The sequence below is a fragment of the Miniopterus schreibersii genome (assembly GCF_964146895.1).
Source record: "Miniopterus schreibersii genome assembly, chromosome: 1".
In the NCBI taxonomy this organism is placed as follows: domain Eukaryota; kingdom Metazoa; phylum Chordata; class Mammalia; order Chiroptera; family Miniopteridae; genus Miniopterus; species Miniopterus schreibersii.
This window is the reverse complement of record NC_138101.1, coordinates 174,713,221-174,734,782: the sequence shown is the minus strand read 5'-3', so window position 1 is coordinate 174,734,782 and position 21,562 is coordinate 174,713,221. Positions and strand designations below refer to the sequence as shown.

Sequence of the window (21,562 nt, the reverse complement as noted above, 5' to 3'; positions counted from 1 at the left end):
TTTTATAAGTGGGTCTTTAGCTTATTCCTCATAAAATATTATACCATCTGTTTAACACTGTTAAAGCAAAGAAAAAGAAACATCAGTAAGGTTTTATATGTTAAGAAGGTCATCTTAAAAATGCCATTAGCTAGCAACGGTTACTGAACTCATGAAAATCACAAATACAGTCAATAAATTGGCTGTTAGTTGCATTCTGCATGACTGGATGAAAATTCCTTCTCAGCAGTGACACAGGGTAGATGGATGCACTACTAGTACAAAATAAAACTCTAGGCCGGGCTAGCTGCATATAGAGAAAAGCAACACATGGCAGTGTAGCCAGGCAGCTCACTCACTAAACCGCCAAGTGTTTAAACCTTGAAGGTTACCTACTTTGTTATAAGGGAGTTTAATAAAACGAGGTAAAAATGAGTAGGCAAGCTAGAGAGCTACAAGAAAAATCAAGTCACTTATTCCAGACGAGAGTTCTGAGAATAAAGAGCAACATGATTCAAGAAGTGATTGAACAGAACTTCATGACACTAAAGCTTTTTCCATAAAATAAAACTAGCAAAACGTTACTTTTGGTTTATGCATGGACTTCTTTGAAACCACTCTCACTCCAATCATCACCAAACAGCCAGCCAGCAAATGTCCAACTAACCCAACAGAAGGAGGTCTGGGTATAGCTAATAAGGAGAGAGGATGATGGAAGTGGCCAGGAAAACAAGAAAGTCACCATCTTGGTTATGTCTCAACCATGAAAATACCAACACACAAGCTTCCAGACCTCACATTCTTACAACTCTCACGGAGGCATGTGTGTGCAGTATAACCAAAGCAAATGGGGGGGGTATATGGCTCTGGTACCTCTTTGCCAAGTTATGGTTTCCGGATCAATATCCAATCTTGCAAATCTGTTTATCTCTTCATCTGTCAGTGTGGTGGGGTCAGTCTTTTCAATGCCTAGTCTCTGAAGAGGCAGTAAAATAAAAACATAAAATAAGACAGAACAAACAAAAGCATAATACATTAAAAAAATTTGTTTTGATTCTCTGTCTCTAGATAGGGTCCCCTCCAGGAAATAGAAACCATGTTAAATTCAGAAGGGAAAACTATGATCCCCTTTGCTAACCCTTGATTTCCTACTCACATGCATATGAAGGTATTCTCAACATGTCTGTCCCTATAGCAGCACCACAGGCAGTGCCCGAAACCTAGCCCTCAATGGGCACAGTGACCAAGCGCTAGAACCAATTCGCCAAACCCAAGCAGAGTGAAAGAAAAAACAAGGTGCAAAGCCTTCTCAGGCAATTGAGAAGCCCAATTCACAGCAAACATTAGGAAGGGCAAAAATAAGCGTAAATCAATAAAATTAAATATAAATCACTTGGGCACGCTTTTTATGTAGCACTATACTTCACAGCCTTCTTACTCCTTCGGAAAGCACAAAAAGGGTTTGTCTCTTCCTCCTCACAGAACCTGGCGATTTTCTTTATTTACAATGTGTATGTGGGTCACATTTTGAAACGGAAAGTGCTTATAAAATGTATTCTCCTTTTCTTCTAACTCATGGTAGATCTGAGTGGGCTCTGGCAAGCCCTATTTCCATAGTTCTGTTCCTGTGCTATGAAGACGTTGTTTTAAAACTTCAAATATCACCCAGCCAGCGTGGCTCAGCGGTTGAGCATCGACCTAGGATCCAGGAGATCGAGGTTCAATTCCCCGTCAGGGCACACGCCCGGTTGTGGGCTTGATCCCCAGCAGGGGGCGAGCAGGGGGCAACCAATCAATGACACTCTCATCATTGATGTTTTCATTTCTCCCTCTCCCTTCCACTCTCTGAAATCAATAAAGATATATTTTAAAAAATAAAATAAAAAATAAAACCTCAAATATGTTTTCAGAGCTGGAGCTCACTGGCTTGTCAAATGGCTCACAAGCCTAGTGTATGATGTTGTTTATAGAAGTCACTAGGCTGGGAATCTGCTGTAGCCGACCCACTCCTGACTGAGCGCCTGGGAGACAGACTGCAGCAACACTGTGCGACAGAGGATGCCGGGACCCGGGAAACAGGAGGCCAAGGGTCTAAGTGCAAGCTGGTGCGGGGTACTGTGGCTTTAGACAAATCCTTTGATTTCAAGTCCTAGAGCTTCTTTTTTAAATTCTCACCTGAGGATATGTTTATTGATTCTGAGAGAGACAGTAAAGGAGGGAGGGAAGGAAAGAGAGAGAGAGAGAGGGGGAGAGAGAGAGAAACATGGATGTGAGAGAGTGAGTGAGAAATATGGACCAGTTGCCTCTTGTTCTCCCAATATAACTATGGTTGATAACACACACAAAGGAATGTAATAGTTCATTCCTTTTTATTATATAGATGTGCCAGTTGTTTATCCATTCATCCACTGAAGGACCTCTGGGTTGTTTCTCAATTTTGGAGATTGTTAAAAGAGCTGCTAAAAACATTCATGTTTTTGTATGAACACAAGTTTGCATTTCTCTTGGATAAATACCCAGGAGTGAAATTTCTGGCTATGTGGTTAGTACAGTGTATATTTAATGATTATATATTTTTTCTAGAAATTCAAGTTAAATATAGAAGTAACCATTCTTGCTTAAGTTCCCAGTGCTGGGAAGAGCAGAGATTCAAACTTCAGAAGCCACTTTGCTGCCATGCTGGCATCCTGACTCCTATCCATGCTACAAAGGAAGTGCCAGTCTTTGCAGCTGAGGGCAGCTTGTCAGTGCTTTATTTATTTCAGGATAACCAATTATAATTTAGAGATAAATGAGAAATAACCTCTACCATCAATCTTTGTTATGTAGATCATCACCTTAAGACTATGGTTATGGATATAACTTTATTCAAAACAGGCTACTCTAAGGAGATTCTTGCCTCTTATCAATTACTCAATTTCATACAACATAAAAAATGAAGAGGGAAAAGCTTACCTGTAACCTTCGGATTTGGATATCAGAGAACTTTCTCACTCCATTTACTGATGGTACCAAACGATTAAAAAGAGCCTGAAAGGAGGAAAAAGGCTTTGAAATGAAAGGAACCCCATTGCTTTGCTACCTGCATCATCAGCACCCAAGGGAACAACATTAATTCAGGTGCTTGAACCCTTTCAAAAGTGCCCATGGGGCCTCAGCACCATACCTTGTCAGTCTGGGTCAGTTCATGGAACATCCGGGCATCAATGGCAGCAGCAACGAGGTTATTAGCTGCAGTGATGGCATGGATGTCACCAGTAAGGTGCAGATTAAACTACAAAAGAGCAGAAGCCACATCAGTCTTCTAACTTTCCAACATTCATTCTGTTGCAACCAAATCAATCCCCATGTTAAAGCCAGTGGACAACTGCTGGCAGCACAGCTAGTGGACAAACACTTAATATGGGCAGATCTTGAAAACATAAATTACTGTCTTCAGAAGAAATTGTGGTTTTCCCTAAGTGACACGTCCAGTAACCCCAAACACCGTACCACCAGGATCAACAGCAACACTGGATTACTGAGCATACTCCCATGTCCTTTAAACAGTGAGCAAGGAGTACAATGGAGCAACCCAAATCTATGCCTATACACTGTTCCCATTTCTGCAGTGATTACTCTGAGTTTACTCCATGTTGGTTCTTCCCAATCTCATGCTTCATTTGATCACTTGATTAAAATTATTAATCCCCTCTGAAAGCCAGACTTAGAAGTTCTTGTCATGTCAAAGAACTAAGCTGTCTCACAACTTTGCAAATTAAGTTGTTTTTCCCATAAGTGTCGCTTCTGCTGAGAAACAAGTCATTTGTCCACTAAGACCTCTACAATAAAGCTTAATTTCTGGAAGGAAAAACTATAATAAAGCGCCTGATTCCACCAAATCCCAGAAACACTTTACCTCTTCCATAGGAATGACCTGAGAGTAGCCACCACCTGCAGCACCACCTAGAGGACAGGCCAAGGGTGAGGCTCATGTTAATAAGCATGTTTCTTCACAAAGAAATCAAATCGATTTCTGTAACTGCTACGCATGTTATTTATTTACTTCCTACAACCCTTTGGACAGGTTTGATCAGTGTTTTTAATTTTTTCTACCAAGCTAAAACACTTGACCTTTTTTAATGCTGAATAGTCTCTCAATTGAAATCTGAGTCTAACTGACAAAACCATGAGCAGGTACATTACCTACGCATTATCTCTAGAAACAGGTTCCCCGTGATTCCTAACATCTGTTAAAAGAGACAGCCTACAGTTACATAAAGGCAAACCTGTTCAATTTTCCACTCTCATAAATGCTACTCTCATGTTTTAAAAAAGGGAATATTTAAAATACATACACCAAACACAAACACTGTAATTCTTCCTAAATAGGATACATAGTTAGAAAACAGATTAACTGCTAGAGTTTTGCTGGCATATTTGGACTATTAACCAAAGGCCGGTCAAAAAAATATCCAGGTTTCGAGATATGGATATTTTTTTGGTGAGGCAAAGATCACGCAAAGAAAATGGGCCAATTTAGGATACGAGGAAAAGGAGAATATTAGGTTCAATAAGCAGAACAAGAAAAAAGGCTTGTTCTGACACTGCGAGGGAGTTAAGCTCAAAAGCAGAACTAAATCAGCACATTTATGAAATAGATCAAAACAACAGGCAGAAGGGCAACAGTGTACCCTGAGTTAACATTTGTAGTAATCATTAGAACAAGCAGAATATGTGATACCCTACCACAAATGAGAAATGAGAAAGCTAACTCTAAGAACCTATTATAATTAATAAACCTATTATAATTAATAAAAATAAATTTAATTAAAACACGTCTGCAGTACTGCAGCTATCAAAAACTGAAGGTGAAGTGTGATGACTGATACCATGTTTTTATGTAATCAGATGAAACACTGTGTTGATGGTATTGTTCTAGAGCTTGAAACAGACATGGGGGCCCACTCTGGTACATAAGAATAGTGCCTTTGACCTAGTTGCCTCTGAAGTCCCAGTTGCTGCTATTGCAAAATGGAGATAACACTGTCTTATATTAGAAAATAAAATAATATGCAAAAACTGCTTAGCACAAAACCTGGCATAAAGCACATACTCAACAAGGGTAGGCTTTTCTTATTCCCACAGGGGGAAACATCTGTAGGGTTCGTCTGTCTCTAGAAAGTCAGCATGGTGACTGGTAGCTATGATTACCTTTATTGTTACTGTGACAGATGACTATTAGTCATCTAAAAGTACCTCTGCCTACATACCACCCATCCAAGGAATCCCTGTGCATTGTCAAATCATGACAGTAGGAGCTGGGGTGATCCGATGAGAGCCTTCACCGAAAGCACCATGATGGGGGTGTGTGAGGAAGACATTCCTAGTGTCTAAATAAGCTGAACACCCCATAAGCATTCATGGGTCAAGAGGGCCAGGGAAGACTGAAGGACAGGCAGGTGTCCTCTGGCCACCCACAGCCGAGTCCCACCAATACCTTTTATTCCAAAGGTGGGGCCCTGAGAAGGCTGCCGCACGCAGGCAAAGACGTTCTGGTGGAGGTGGGCGCCAAGGGCTTGCACCAGCCCAATTGTGGTTGTGCTCTTCCCTTCTCCCAGGGGCGTTGGAGTTATTCTTCAAGATGAAAGCAAAAGAGGAAAATTACATTTAGGGGAATTAAATTGATGTGAATCATTAAGTCAGACCTAACGGATCCTAGAGAATGACTCTTAATCTGAATAATAAGAAAGATGAAAGGCCTGAAAAGGATCTTAGGAGTCTTAGTTGTAACTTTCCCCCAATTTTAGATAAGAAACACTGCTGTGCTTTAGCTCTTCTCACTGTAAGGAAAAAATATACTTTGTAGAAAAACACTGCTATGATTTCGATTTCTCAATCTAGTCTCAAAAACTAGCTTTTATATGTAACTCAGCCAAGCAATAAAAATGAACATTTAATAAAGCTAGTGAATTAACAAATTTGGGGTTAAGAAAAAGCAATTCTGCACGAGGGCCAGGTTTTAAGACCAGACTTTCCCACTTACTAGATGAGTAACCTGACAAGTTTCCTCATCTCCGAAAGTTATAATCTACTCTGACCCCACAGGGTGGCTGTAAGCGTTCAATTAGATAAAAATACCTGTGAAAATGCTAAAAGCAAACAAAGTAAAGGAACCTCCGCACGTGCATGCTAAGTGCAAATGCAACCCCCGGTAATAATAATCGGGATTGATACTATGATTTGATTGGCAAACAAATAAAAGCCACACCCAGTCACCACCACGTAGTTTCCATCGGGCTGCCGCTTCAGGCGGTCCAGCACGGACAGGAGAACTTTGGCCTTGGTTTCACCATACAGTTCCACCTCTTCAGAGAACAGGCCAATTTCTCGAGCCAGGTTACAGATGGGCTTTGGCTTGCAGGATCGTGATATGTCAATGTCACTTAAAAGAGATATAGAAAAGGTGAATCCACCTTTACTCATGGAGTGAATTAATCCCATCCTAGTAAAGACCCGCCCCAACCACCGATGGCGCTTTCGGAAGGGGTATACAGGTAGCCACAGCTACAAACCGACAACCCACAAAGTTTAAACTTGTGAAGTTTTATTTTTACCTTGGAACAGGTGTCTTGAGGTGAAGCTTGTTATACTCAATCTGCCACTTTCCTGGTTTAAATTTCTCCAGGAAACGCTTTGCACTCTCTACTGTGCTCTAAACAAAATGACACAAATGGAACTTACAGGGGTGATTATTTTAAACCTCCACCTCAACTCTTAATCCCGGGTCACTCAAGTTCAATCACAAAATAAACAGCTTTATGGTCCACCTATTAACATGCTTCAATTCTGGGCTGCTTGTCTCTCCCCATATCAGCCGGTGTGGGTTAAAGAGGGCAAGCAAGCCAAAACATACTTAGCAAAGTCAGGGTGTTTGCATTTCTCCTTTCCTGAAGTTATATTCCAAAGTAAATTCGAAGTGTGCCTCCCCTACTTTCCTCTACCAATATGACTGATTCTATTTCTCTGTTCTATTCCCTTTTTTTCTTCAAAAGATTCATATCCCTACTTAGTTTCTGAGCGGGTTTTATGACATTTTTTCTTGGGGAGAAAAGCAATAACTTGAATTCTATTGGTTTCCTAGAACTATTACAGAAATCTTAATTCAAACGCACCTGCATTAGCATTGCCACTGTCATGGGCCCCACGCCACCAGGAACAGGAGTGATGAAGCCCGCTCTCTCTTTGGCCTCACCGTATGCCACATCGCCCACGACTTTTCTCCCACTAGGTTTAGTATCATCTGGTCATGGGGGGAAAACATCAAAGCAAAATCTCAGAATCAAAATCCTGGTGTTTATGTCTAAATTAAGTGATCAACTACGACCACCTGCTCCAAAACTAAGTAAAGTTTAGGGTGCGTAGTTCCATCTAGCTCAAGTGCCTGCTTTACCTAAAAGCTATGGGATGACAGGTGTTTGCTATTTCCTAGGGAGAAACTTATTTTACCTGCAAAAATTCACAAGATGCTTCAGTGGTTTTTCAGAACCAGAAGAATCCTTTTGTAGTTGTCAGGTGACAAATAAAATACCAACTATTTTTTACTCTTAAAGCCAACTATCCAATTTATAATGAGCTCCTTTTAAAATGTTAATTTGCCAAGGCCTACAAAGGAATTTTTTGGGTGCACAAAGCTCCAACTATGTCACAGCTGCCAGATACCGTTTCTACAGCAACTGTCAGCATTTCATAAGCTCCAAGCATGAGATGGAGGAACAATTTAACATCCAATTCCAAAGATGAGCAGCTACTTAAATGCATGCGAAAGGCAAAGAATATAATTACACTTCCCTTAAAAGGATACAAGAATAACTACAATTCTACCAGCAAAAAATAGCTATTCAAGGAACAAAGCCCAGTGATGCATCACTGCTCACTCACACAGAAAACATCTCCACTTGGTTTTGTGCACTCCAGGGAGGGGCTGGGGGTCAGGGCTGGACCCTGCAGCTCTAAGGCTTCTGAGGCAGGATCTGGTAGGATCGAGGCAGGATCTGGTAGGATCAAGGTAGGATCTGGCAGGATCATAGCCACTTCACCACCTCTTTTTGATCAAATTCCCGTAACAGAGGGAGGATGCTTCAAAGTACAGCAGGTCCTCAAATAATGTCATTTCATTTAACGTCATTTTGTTATAATGTAGATGAGAGAGAGAAAAATGATTCCTGGCTGGGGCCACTATCTGTGTGGAGTCTGCACATTCTCCACTGTCCGCGTGGGTTTTCTCTGGTTTCCTCCCACATCCCAAAGATGTGCACATTTGGTGAACTGGCGTGTCTAACTGTCCCGGTCTGAGTGAGTGTGGGTATGTGATGTGCCCTGTGATGGACAGGGTCCTGTCCAGGGCTGGTTCCCTCCTCGTGCCCTGAGCTGTAGGATTAGACTCCAGCCATTCATGACCCTGAACTGAAAGAAGCTGGTTGGAAAATAATGACCTTTCTTGTTTTTATTCATCTTTCTTAAATGTATGCATAACCCACATTTATTTGATGTTTAATATTAGAAGTGTTTCAGTCTTTATTTAGAAGTTTGGTGATTTTTTTTTTTGGTGAGCAGAAATATGCCGTAGGAACCTAACTCTTGTATCAGTTAGTCTATGGTAAAATTGGTTTCATTACACATTGTTTCACTTAAAAGCACAGTTTCCAAGAATTAATTGTGGGCTTACTGTACAGCCAAAAGGCCAGAATCAAGAGGCCTAGGCTGTTGGATCAGCTCATCCACTAACTACCAGTCATCAGCCCCTGTGGGCTCCTTACTGATTAGAAGTCCAAAGAGGCAAAGAAGGATAATACTACTTATTTCGCAAGCTCACTAAGAATCAAGTGAGAAAATGTGCATATTCTTGAAATTGAAAAAGCATTCTGCAAATATAAGAGTTTCTCTTCCCATCCTAGCTGCATAAGATATTTTCTATAGGTACTATAAAGAGCTGATAAACAAAAACTCCTCAGACAGTTTTAGGTTTCTAGAAGGTTATAAAGCAGCAGCTGGCAGAACATTTCCTCTCATTACCACTAACATCTTTCAAAATGCCAAGGAAATACTGTTCAGGGTTTGCCCTTTGTACAGGTTTCAATAGTCTAACGCTGAAGTTAGCTTCAAATACCCCAGCACCTGGTTCTATTTATTAATGTTAGTCACTTTCTCCGTGGTTCTCAATACACAGGAGACATATCAATTTACTGCACAACCAAATGAGCTCAGTTTTGCTACTTAACCAAACACCATCAGGGTTGAGTGCCCTCTAATGTATGTACAGTATTTCGTGGAAAGTGTGATGTGGTCAGTGGAAAAAGTGACCACTTCTCAATCTAAGTAAGTGTATGGCTTTAGTAACTGACAAACATCTTGGTTAAATACCCTGGGCCGAGAACTTCTCTTACCTGGGGAATTATAGGTGCAAAATTCAACCAAAGATCCAGCTGAGACTTGACACCTTGACATTTAATTTGGGGACCCCTAATAACAGAGTCCAGTACAGAAGCCACTACGCTGGGTGAGCTGAGACTGGATGGGGGTAGGGTGGGGAATCTGTTCCCTCTTTTTATAACTCCTCCTAATAAAACTAACGACTAATCTAGCCCTTCTCAAATTATCTTCAGTAAGCCAAGCAGGAAGAACACTCTGATGTGTTTCTCTGGCCAATTCTTTCTGCTCTGCACTTGAAACTTAAAAAATATTCCTGTTTTGGAGGAAAAACAAAAAAGTATGGACCTTAATTCATTCTTACTTGTCAAGTGACTTATAATGTTATCCCTGAGTAGACCATGCAAATGATTTAAATAATCAAAATATGAACCAAGAAGGGGCCCAGCTGTGCTTCCAAATGAAGAGAACAATCTTTAGGTTCTCTAGCCCACCCATGGGGCTAACCCAATCAGTGATTCTGCCCTCCTGGGGCAATAATAAAATCCAGCCTTACTGATAAGTGTTCATCTATATGCCCAGGATAAGTAAAAACACAGCTGACCAGGAAGGAAGAGAGCGCATTGGTCTTGTTCACATTTTACCATCTACGTGAGGAATGAATGTGAACAGGATGGTAAGCTTCGTGTTTAAGTCAACATTTCAGACCTATCTGCACATTTCAGACCTATCTGCATGTTTCAGACCTACCTGAACGTTTCAGACCCATCTGCACATTTCATATTTATCTGCAAGACTTGAGATCCCCACCCAAGTGTTTCTTCATCTCCCTAAAACCTAGGCCAAAAAAATGCCCAAAGCAGAAATGTGATACAGAAGATGCAACGTTTTAAACAGAATGAGCTTGAATGTCATATCACAAGTGCTCAAAGAGAGGAGTTGTAGGTAAGCACTTTCTCTATCACCCATTAGATAATCACACTACAAGAAAATAAGTGCTCACTTATGAGCTCCTGTCTTAAAAGCATGGTAGGGAGAGTGGGAGGCAGGTTAAAAACAGTGAAGGCTTGACAGTGACTAATATTCCTGGCAGCTTAGTGTCTGTATTTCAAAGTTGAGATGGCAAGGAAGAAAAAAGATTATTCTTGCTGTAACTCCCTTCAACAAGTCAATAGATACCGAGTGCAAGCAGTTAGAAGGCGTAACGCTGGACATGGCACTGCAGAGACCACTGCCCTGAGAAGCTGACTGACTAATGGAGGAGAGCACAGGGCACCAAGTATGAGACACATATGATAAAAGAAACACCAAGTTCTATGGGAAGTGAGGGAGGGAGGCAGAGGATTTTCAAGAGGGGAGATCAACCCTTGCAGGGGGAACTCAAACAAGGTTCAGAAGGAAGAAGGGGCATTTCAGACAGAGGAGGTGGGGAGGAAGTGGCTGGCAGTGAGGATCACGGCTGAGCTTATGCAGTTTTGTGTAGCCAAGGCCTAGGGTGGTGCTTGATGCAGAGAAACAGTCTCGATTAAAGCCTGTTCCTTCTTGAATATACGAGGAGGTATGTATACAAGTACACGCTGTATTGTCCTGTCAAATTTTATGTTTGAAAACTTCATGAAGAAAGAACAGCCTGGTCCACTAAAGATGCAGGCGTAGATGCTGCAAAGAACAAACAAGGCATGTGCCGGAGGGCGCGTGGTCCCTTTACAACAATTTAAGAGACATTCACGAAGAGCATGTGAGAAAAGAGGCTGTGGAGGTAGCTGAAGCTAGTACGGGGTTAAAGAGTCTGACAAGTAACATGGGAGGCAGCGGCACACGGCCCATGTCAAGGTGAATGTGGCAAAGGCACACGGCTGGATCTGAGTGGGAGTCAGGCTGGGAAGAAACTCACAGCAGTCCATCCAGCTGAGAGGGTCCCACTCAATGGTGACACTGAGGACAGGAGAGAGGAAAAATCCTAATATTTAAAAATAAATCCAATCGAGGGAATAATTGGGAGGGAAACAAAAAAGGTTCCAGGCCTGTGGGAAGGAAGAATGGTGCTATCATAACTGAAAAGGGGAGTGAGGCGTGAATTAGGGGGGAGAATGCCATGTACAGCTGTGGGGATGGCCGTAAGCCTGGCTTTACCCTCTCTGCCTGGAAAAAGGGCAAACACCTTCTTCATAAAGCCCTCTAAAGGGTTCTTGGCAGAATGAGCCCCTCTACTGAAGTCTCGCAGCACTTTGCAAAGATGAAACTATAGTTTAAATCCATCTATCCTTTGTTAAAAGAAAGGGTAATCTGTACATAGTGAGACCTCCCTCTTGCCCCCTCTCCTGCTCTCTCTCCTGGACAAAGTCATCTTGGGAGCTGCACAGCTCAGAGGCTAAAACCACAGGTTCTGCCGTCAAGCTGACCTGCCTGCCAGTGGCAACTATGCCATCTATGAATGGCAAGCACCCCACGGGCAGGCCAATCACACTGAAGCTTAGCACTTCACGCCTGAAACAGGACAAGGGGTTCTCACTAAGGCTTCACCTGATGACCTAGACATCTCCCTCCACCCAGCCCTCCACCAGAATGACCTTCCTCCTCCACAACACTCACCGGGGACGTAATTGATCCCACAGTCGATGACTATCGCCCCAGGTTTGATCCACTCCCCTTTCACCATTTCAGGCTGACCAGTTGCAACCACCACGATGTCACCTTTATTTACCTAAGGAAAGAGGGTTCTGATTTCAGAAATTAAACAGTGAAACATAAAATATCTAGAAGTGGAAAGGACATTCCTTTCATCACTGTATGAAGTTTTCACTGTCATTAGCTATTTTCTGCAGGCCACTCACTGATGGTTCTTTATAATGCGATGCTCCATTTCTATACATACCGAAAAGCTCCACTTTCACAAGGTATTTTACCAAATGATGTCCCTGAATGATATGACACCCTGAGACTGCTCTCTCCCCTATGGCATGTGGGAACTACCACCTTCCGCAGAGCGTTGCTTGGGGACGATTACAAGAGAAGATGCTGGGCCTCTCTCCCGCTCCCTCTCCACATTTAAGAGACTGCACTGTCAACAGGGATGTGTCCATATGAGAATTCCCGGGCTCAGGACTCTAAGCAGGGGTCAAGAACAAGCTGCGGCAAATGTCACAGGACCTCTGTCCACATCTCCCTCTGGAGCACCTTATCTCTGTGGCCACCGCTGTCATCAATTTGGGATCTGGCTGCCAGGCGTCAATCCCAGTTCTTATTCTGCTAATCCCTGAGGGACTGGTGCAGAAAGAATGTAATCAGAACAAAATCTGTGTAACCCTGGGCACGCAGATTTCACATGAACTTGTTTTTTCATCTTATAAAGTGAGACGAGAATCACAGAATTGTTATAGGGGTTCAGTGAGTTAATGAGGTAAAGTACATGGCAGTTTCTGGCACTTAAACATTAGTTATTCCCATTAAGTGAGAACACCCCACCACACATGTGCACATGGATGCATGCACACACACACACACACACACACAGCATCGTGCACTCCACTCTGGACCCCCTACCTCCTTGTCTAGATTGGCAGTCTTGGAGTGGCAGGTGGTCACTGTGGCATGGTTCCACAGAAGCAAGTCATGCATGGGGGCACCGACGATTTTACTGCGCCCGACCACCACAGCGTGCCTTCCGGCAATCTGCAACCCTGAAAGAAAAGTCAGCATGCATCAAATAGGGGGGAGCTGCTCTCCTTCGCATGTCACCTAAGTGGGAAAATTCAGAACAAGTGCACAAAAACAGATTCTGAGCATCAAAAAAAAAAACAAAAAACTTCCTAAAGACACTCTTTTTTAGGAAATAATATTCTCAACTCTAGGGTTTTAGCTACAAATTGGTCCTTGTACATGTATCTTTCCTGTTGTGGGTTTTGTTTTTGTTTTTAAATATATCTTTATTGATTTCAGAGAGAGGAAGAGAAAGAGAGAGCGAAACATCAATGATGAAGGAGTCACTGATCGGCTGCCTCCTGCACGCCCCCGACTGGGGATCGAGCCCGCAACCCAGGCATGTGCCCTGACTGGGGATCAAACTGTGACCTCCTGGATCCTAGGTCGATGCTCAACCGCTGAGCCATGCCTAGCCCGGCTTGCTGCTGTGGGTTTCTGAGAGTAGCTTAAGCCAGGATACCTTCATCCAGTCACAGAAGAGTGGGAAGAAACCTACACTCAAAGAAAAAAAAAGAAAGCCTGACATAGCTAATAAACAGCCATATGGGGAAGACATCAGATTAAACTCCACAGGAAAAACAGTGATGACAAATAGGGGGCACGTAATTCAGGGAGGGAAGTGAGGGGAACAGATTAATATTGGTGATTCTTCCCACCCTTGGTAAGCTTATTTATGCAGTCCCTCACCTAACTTTCTCTTTTGGCTTAGGGCTTGAACCATAGGGTTATTTGCTGGGAAGTGATAAAGGGGAATTTTAACTGTGGTACAAAGCTTTCTTTTTGCCTACTCAGCATCCATTCTTCTGGAACTCTACCAATGTCCTTTTCACAAGAGACATACTCTACTTAACAGAGATGGTTTGGGTGAGCACCCAATAGCAGACAAGTGACCATATTTCATCCCCTGGCCAGTGAGATACAATCTCATGACTGTTAGGCACAAGGATGGAACAAGGCTGGAGCTGCTTGGGGCCACCAAGCAGAGTCTGAGAATGAGCTAGAAAAAAAAGCAGAAATAAAGTCCTGAAGACTCCGCCTGAGCCCCTCTACCTAGCCGTGGTTGAAGTGGACTCCTGCTCAAGGCAGTTTGTGCTTAAATTGTGCTCCTTGCAAACCATTAATTTTATCCAAAAAAGGTAACCTTCTATATAATGCTAGCATCATAAATATCTAGAAGTAAAGCCCTCAAAGTCTGAAGTGTTTAAAAGGTACCTTACACTACATTTTAGGATTCAGCAAAGGACTTGAAGCTACGTTAGGGGAAACGGCAGCTTCACTATCAGAGAGAGAAGTGGGAAGCCTGCAGCTGCTGTGGCTTATGGGATTCGTTTTTATCAAGTTGCAACAAACTGCTAAATATGCTGTAGAATATAAATTTAGTTGGGGGACTGAACAGCAGTAGCTGTCCCAAGGCTTATAGCTTGACCTTTTCTCGCTAACCACAGAAAATTTTCTTTTACATTGGCCAGCATTTTCCACTTTAAACTTCTGATACGCTTCCTCTAAACAGGACACACTTCCTTGTGAAAAATAAGCTCTGCTGAAGTATTTGTGATGAAATTAAAATACCAAGATGCTGACTAGGTTATGAGGTAATACAGCCAATTGTTAATAGATCATCTCCAGTCATCTGTCTAGTCCTAGAACTACTGCCCATTGGGGAGGCGGGGACTTTTCACTTTGTACCCTTACATACTATCTTAATTCTTACTACCATATAGGTTATTTTTTTTACACACACACAAAATTTTGCTTCGAACTCAAATAACTTTGAGTTTGAATCTTGGCTATGCAGCCTCTTGGACAAATTACTCAATCTTTCTGAACCCGTTTTCTCAGCTTTTGAACAATTAGGGTACCTACTTCATAGGCCTGTTGAGAAAATTGAGAATTTAGGTGAAGCCGTTAGCAGACATGTCCTGGGGCCAATCAAGTCCATTTATGTAGGGCCCACAACATACCTCCTCTGTCCCTCCACATGTCAAGACCAGGCTCTAAGATATGTTGCTTTGCTTTTGTTTTTTGTTTTTACCTGTCCCTTTGATGAGTTCCAAGCATCCTTTAGGTGTACAAGGGATGAAACAGTCATTTAGGTCACCTCTAGCAAGTTTTCCAGCACTGATGCTAGTCAGTCTAAAACAGTGAACGCAACGAAAGGGGACATAAAGGTAAGTTTGGTGTTTTTACTCTTTAGAAGCAAATATATTACAGTTGGAATCATGCAACATGATGTAGAAAGTCAAGCCACACTCACCCATCCACATCCTTTCCAGGGGCAATGGCATTGACCACTGCTTCAGTGTTAATGGGATTCTCTGAATCTAAAGGTAGCTGCACTATGAACCCATGTATAGTGAGGTCTTCGTTCAAAGTTGTAATGCACTTTAACACCTAAAAACAATACCACATACAATTTTTATGCTGCGTAGAAATCAAAGGGTGGAGAAACCCTTTCCAAGTGAAAAGAAAGGTTGTCCCATCTCCCACCAAGGGTTTAACTGCAGTCCTCTCAGAATGTCTCCCCCTCTCCCCTTGAATCCTGAGAGCAACTCTACTTTAACACAGAATGCAATCCTCAGGGCTCTGGTAAGAAATCCATCAAAGAACTAAGAACTTCAAAGTAATAACAGCGTTACCATGATCCAAATCAAGATTTCTGTAGTAACAGAAATGTTCCATAACTTATAACTTACAATACAATAGTGGTTACTGAATACTTGAAATGTAGCTAGCACGACTGAGGAACTGAATTTTAAATTTTATTTCATTTTAATTAATGGCCATGTGGGCCTAATGGCTATCTTATTGGACATGCAGATGTGGAACATTTCCATGGCCTCAGAAAGCTCTTTTTCCCTCCTGCCCCTTCAGTTAACACCCTGACCTAAAGGCAACCACAGTTCAGACTTTAATCTGCCTGTTCTTTTTTTTTTTTTTTTTATCCATCTGAGGATATTTTTTCCATTGCTTTTCAGAGACAGTGGAAGGAAGAGAGAGAGAAACATTGAGTGGTTGCCTCCTGCACAGGCCCCAACAGGGGCTGGGGATTGAGCCTGCAACCAAGATACATGCCCTTGGCCGGAATCAAACCCGGGCCCTTCAGTCCAAGGGTCAATGCTCTAACCACTGAGCAAGACCAGCTAGGGCTATTTTGCCTGTTCTTGAGCATCATATAAATGGAATATACATTTGGTTTTTAAGATTCATTTAACTACAGGCCAAGGATCAGTTTTTAACAAACACTGCAGGTGATTCGGAAACAAATGACACTGCAGTCACACTCTGAGTGCCAAACATTCACACCCTGGAGCTATACCATTTACTCTGCAGGTATTTTCAAGGATTTTCTAGAGGCAAAGTCTGAAGAAAGAATTACCTGGAGGTCTTCTGTACACTGAATGTATCAATCCCTAAAGTTCTATTAAACCAAAACCAGAGAGGAAAGAAAGCCTTCAGCTCCCTCTTCACATTCAGTTCCTAAAAGCTCACCTCAGATTCTGTGGCCGTTCTTGGTAACTTAATGTGAGTGGCTTTGATCCCAATCTGCAAAAATGAACATTTAAAATAGGTGTTTGGCAAGAGAACTTGAGACAAGCCCATTTCTTTTACAGATACGACTAAAACAAACCATACTGTGTTAGTAATCATGTCATCCTATGTTCTGAAGAATTAGTCTCTCATTTTGACCACTTATCGTTTACTTGTTAACTGTCATCATTGCACTTAAGCAATTTCATGTCCACTATTCTTGCTCTTTGGGAAGTAGGCAGATCATTGATTAGAAAACATTCAAGGGCAAACCAGGGCCTGCAGCTCTAAGTCACCCATTTCTGACTTGTAAAACAGATAAAGTCTGCTGTGGGCGAGAAAAGTTTTTATGGGGAGGGGCACAAAGGGCAAGGGTAACAGGCAGGACCTGGGGTGACGTGGGGGCAACAACACTGCTGCTGTTCTAGGCTTTACCTCTTCTGCAGCCTTCAGCTTCACATTTATATAAAGATTGGAGTCATCTCTGTTGCCAACCTAGAATAATAAATATACGCAAATCAGATTAGGGAAAGGCATGGTATATAGAAAAGCTTCTAAAATTTTAGTTTTGATAAAAGGAACGTTTAATCACAAGACTCTTGTTGTAGAGAACTTTATTTTATTTATTTTTTAAGTATATCTTTATTGATTTCAGAGAGAGGAAAGGAGAGGTAGAGGTAGAGACATCAATGATGGGAGAGTCATTGATCAGCTAGCCTACAACCCGGGCATGTGCCCTGACCGGGAATCGAACCCTGATCGCCTGGATCCTAGGTCGATGCCCAACCACTGAGCCACGCCCGGCCGGGCTGCAAAGAACTTTAACAGGAGAATAGGTGAACATCAGAGCAGGATGAAGAGGTGAACACTAGTGGGATTAAGGGTCCCTCCCCAAACAAGGCCCACCTGATTCCACCGAAAAAGCCAAAAGAATAGATAAAGCAGGAGACGCCTGTATCTGCCTCGGAAATTAGGCAAAGGTGCTACAGGCCTGCCTGAAACATGTGGAATTTCTGCTCACCACTGAGTGGACATAGCAGATCAACAGGGCTGAGGGACTGCCCTCAGGCAAGAGAAACAACACAGCTGAGACAGGAACACCCAGAGGGCACGTTCTACTCCTGCTCACCCACCCCCAGGAGCAGTGGAAAGCTCTCATGCCCACAGAAAAGAGAAACCAGCTAGGGTGGGCCTGCTCCTAGCTTACACGGAGCAGACAAATACGTGAGGAAAGGCCAGTCTACTGCCCACAAGACAAAAAGAAAACCAAGTCCATTGAACCACCATGCTACGTTTCATCATTTTCCTCCTATTTAATCATGAACATATTTGTAGGTTTCCACTGTAACCACTTATCTATAAAATTTTATTTTACAAATATTTTTCCAGGTTCCAGTGGTTGACACTCATCCCTTTCAAGGCTGAAACAGACCCTGAGGGTGATATGCTACAAATATGGCTTCTCCCAAAATTGCAGAGGGAAACGTGGCAGGTAGGTCCGTTAATATTGCCACCTGGCTCCTTTTAACAGGACAACTGCAAAGAAGCTGCCTCGGTAACAGGGTATTTCCAGTCCCTGTCATGTTGATGCTGGTACTGGAAGCACTCGCCAGGCCCACAGACCATGGTCCTACTGTTAGCTTCAGTTGTCCTTTATACAGATCTGTTTTGCCAATGCTAATTTGAATTTCATCACTTGAAAGATATGTCCATTGAGGAAAATCTGATTTTTTTAATGGCTTATTTGAACCTAAGTAGCTACCTGTGGGGGCTTCCTTACAATTTTAGTGCCTCTCATGTTTTTTCTTTGGCCATTTTCTATATGTTCGTTGCCCTTAGCATCCAACCTTCACTGATTCAGTTACCAGATTTAATGCACTCTGGGATTTTTAGGTCAAAGTAGGAAAGAAGACGGTCCTAATACAAGAGTATTGCTTTTTACATTTTCATTAATATTTATAGCTACAATTAGTTATTTAGACTTAACTCTGGGTTTAAATGGTTTTATCACTCACTGTCAGTCCTTTTAAAATTACAATTCCTCTCTTCTACACTTTGTTTTCATTCATCTCTCAGGTAGCTGACATGCAACTGTACGTCACTTTTCCAAGAAAGGTCTGTAAGCATTTTTCTGAGTCTCTGTGTATCTAAAAATATTCTTCTGCCATCTTTGCACCTGAAGGACCCACTTGGCTGGATTTAGAGTCACAACATTTTCCTTCAGAGAGGTAGTCGTCGGCATCTAGTGTTACAGATGCTTGAAGTCTTTTGCTGCTATTGTTCCTTTATACTGTTTTCTGTCTGAATGTTTCAGGAAGAATTTTTCTAAAACTCCAAAGCCGCTGCCAGTATAAAAAGAAAGCTTAACAGTTAGAGTTGTGAGCATATGTGAAAGTTTCGTTGTAATCCTAACACAAAGGAACACACCTCGTAGGAGCCAATTCCAGGACTCACTCTCGGGACATGCATTTTACAGGGGAGATGGCTACACAATCATTGCTAGACTCCATGCAAAAAGAATGTTTATGGAGAACAGTCGATTTGTGACTGACAGGCGGGGTGGGTGGAAGACTGGTTTCCCAGAACAAATCTTAAATCCATTACAGTTTATCAAGAAAATCACTTAAGCATTTTATCAAAATGCTAATTTCTTTCCAGAAGGAGGTGAATTACGTCATTGAAAAAAGGTCCTTTCCCAGAACAAGTGAGGAACATTTTTTAACACCAAGAGTCTGCAAACTGTTTCTGTAAGGAGCCAGACGGTATACACTTAAGGCTTTTCAGGCCACGTAGCCTCACACATCTTGCTTCTTTTTCAACCCTTTACAATTTGGGTAGCATTTGGACATGGGCCACAGTTTACAGATCCCTGTTTTATTGCATGAAATAACTCGGGTATAAGTCTATTCATTAATTTTTCTTTCTGCTTCAAGAGCCCTTTGTATGTACAAAAGGCCAGTTGTGTTTATTAATTTTATTGTTTTGTCCGTGTCTTTTGTGAGGACTGAATGAGTTGCCATATGCAAAGCACTTTGAATAGTTCCTGGTAGGAAGTAAGTGTTAGTTCTTATATGATTAATAATTAAAATATTTTATATGCTAAGGGGATGGAAATACAGCATCATTTATATTTCTTATAATGAAAAGTCAAGTCTTAAATATTCAGTTATTGGGAAAGCTTAACAGTTCATTGTGTTTTTTAAAAATTCCAACTTTTAGGTATATATACACCATCCAGATCATGAATAACCTTTACTACAATGCTAAGACATTAGGAAAGCAAAGAGGAAAAGCAAATGGTTTTTGGAGACAGACCTGGGTTCATATCCCAGACTCGGTCCCTTGCTGCCCTGGCCTTGGATAAGCTACCCCAGATCTCTGCGCATCAGTTACTGTGACCATGAGGAGGCAGTTCCCAACCTGTTGGGCTACTATAGAAATTAGAACAACTAGACATATATACAAATCTTTGAACTACAGTAGACACTCTATGTAAGCAGGACTGTCATTCCTTCCGGAGGGATGGGTGTGGGTGAGGTTGGGTGGGTGGTGATCAGATTTGCATTTTGACAAGGGCAGGAAGGACTGACTGGAAGCTTCTAGATCAGAAGCCTAAAAACCTGTAAGTGGCCCCAGGGGGTGGAACGGCACAAATCAAAAGGAGGGAGCAGATTCCAAGAGCTTAGGAGAGGCAGACTCAATAGCACCATAGTCCCTAAGGAATGTGGAGTGAGCGAGACCCTAGAGGTGATCTCAGGTTTCTGGTTAGAGTGTGCAGGAAGATGGTGGTGCCGGGTCACCAGGGCAGAAAAAATGAGAGGTCCGAGGCAGCAGAGATGTGATTATGTGAAAATCAATAAACAAAAACCTCACTGAAAATGGAGTTGGGAGGCTGGAAGACAGAACTCTCAGGCATGTCACTCAAAGCACACTACTGACCCCAACAGGAAGAGAGGGACCTTGCATCTCTCACGGACGGATACGACTATCCTGTCTCAGCAGGAAGAAAAGGTTCCTCCCCGCCCAGTAACAGCTCAGCCAAAGAAAAGTCGAGATACCCAGTTTCCTCCAATGGAGCTTCCCAAGTCCTCTCTCTGTTTCTCTGGACTTACACGTGGTTCACTATTAGGCTGCATGTCCTGAATTACAACTGTTTGTTGTCCCGGAATAAACCCATTTTGCTGTAGAAATATCTGGCTATTTGTTTAAGGTCAACAATTACAACATAGTATGTGTAAGCCTTGCGTCACGGGAAGATGCTGACTCTGGTGCTAAAGGGCAAGATTAAAATATTCTACCACTGTTTTATTGGCAAGGACACAGGAGACAAAGCTGTGGAAAACTGTTTACATAAACAAAAACACCTGCAATCAATAAGTTTAAAATACGAGTTTAGAAATCAATTTTTAAAACAGGGGGGAAAGCCCAATGTTGCTAAGGGAAGGTTTAAAGAAACAGATTTCTTGTCTATGACATTTACTCTTTCCACAGCAAACAAGTTACAAGCATGAGCCAAGAAACAACTGGTCCTCCACATGCACCAAGTGTACACCCACAACATATACCTTCAATTCTCAGTAATTTGCAAAGAAAAGGGAAAAACCCACCACAGGAGAGAATACGCTAGGCAGAATGACAGGCCTTCTGTGTTTTTCTCAGCTAAGGCCTCTTAAGACAATTAACAGAAATGGGGGTACACCTTTAAGTACTATTCACTCTGAAATTCTTGATCAACATAGGACAGAAACTTAGCAAGAGATTAAATGATGTGGAGACATCCGTAAGAGAGAAAAGTGAAGCGAGGAAGCAGGTATTTCCTTTTTATTTTTAATTGATATTTTTTAGAGAGAGAAGTAGGGCGGGAGGGAGGGGAGCGAGAGATATCGATCAATTTCTTGTTCCACTTATTGATGCATTCATTGGTTGATTCTTGTCTGACCGGGGA

General features: G+C 42.2%; 1 protein-coding gene across 2 annotated transcripts in view; it reads right to left on the bottom strand.

The window, feature by feature from the left end:
- MTHFD1 (methylenetetrahydrofolate dehydrogenase, cyclohydrolase and formyltetrahydrofolate synthetase 1) overlaps positions 1 to 21,562 on the bottom strand; it is a 50,127-nt gene that overhangs the window by 17,635 nt on the left and 10,930 nt on the right. For both annotated transcript variants that reach the window (XM_081154378.1, XM_081154379.1), the window contains 14 exons: positions 17,053 to 17,112; positions 16,579 to 16,632; positions 15,344 to 15,480; positions 15,122 to 15,222; positions 12,931 to 13,067; positions 11,980 to 12,091; positions 7,134 to 7,261; positions 6,576 to 6,673; positions 6,230 to 6,403; positions 5,459 to 5,595; positions 3,878 to 3,924; positions 3,146 to 3,253; positions 2,935 to 3,009; positions 853 to 955 (listed from right to left, as the gene is read on the bottom strand). In XM_081154378.1, coding sequence (XP_081010504.1) covers positions 853 to 955; positions 2,935 to 3,009; positions 3,146 to 3,253; positions 3,878 to 3,924; positions 5,459 to 5,595; positions 6,230 to 6,403; positions 6,576 to 6,673; positions 7,134 to 7,261; positions 11,980 to 12,091; positions 12,931 to 13,067; positions 15,122 to 15,222; positions 15,344 to 15,480; positions 16,579 to 16,632; positions 17,053 to 17,112 — 1,471 coding nt within the window. The remainder of the gene's footprint in view (positions 1 to 852; positions 956 to 2,934; positions 3,010 to 3,145; positions 3,254 to 3,877; positions 3,925 to 5,458; positions 5,596 to 6,229; positions 6,404 to 6,575; positions 6,674 to 7,133; positions 7,262 to 11,979; positions 12,092 to 12,930; positions 13,068 to 15,121; positions 15,223 to 15,343; positions 15,481 to 16,578; positions 16,633 to 17,052; positions 17,113 to 21,562) is intronic.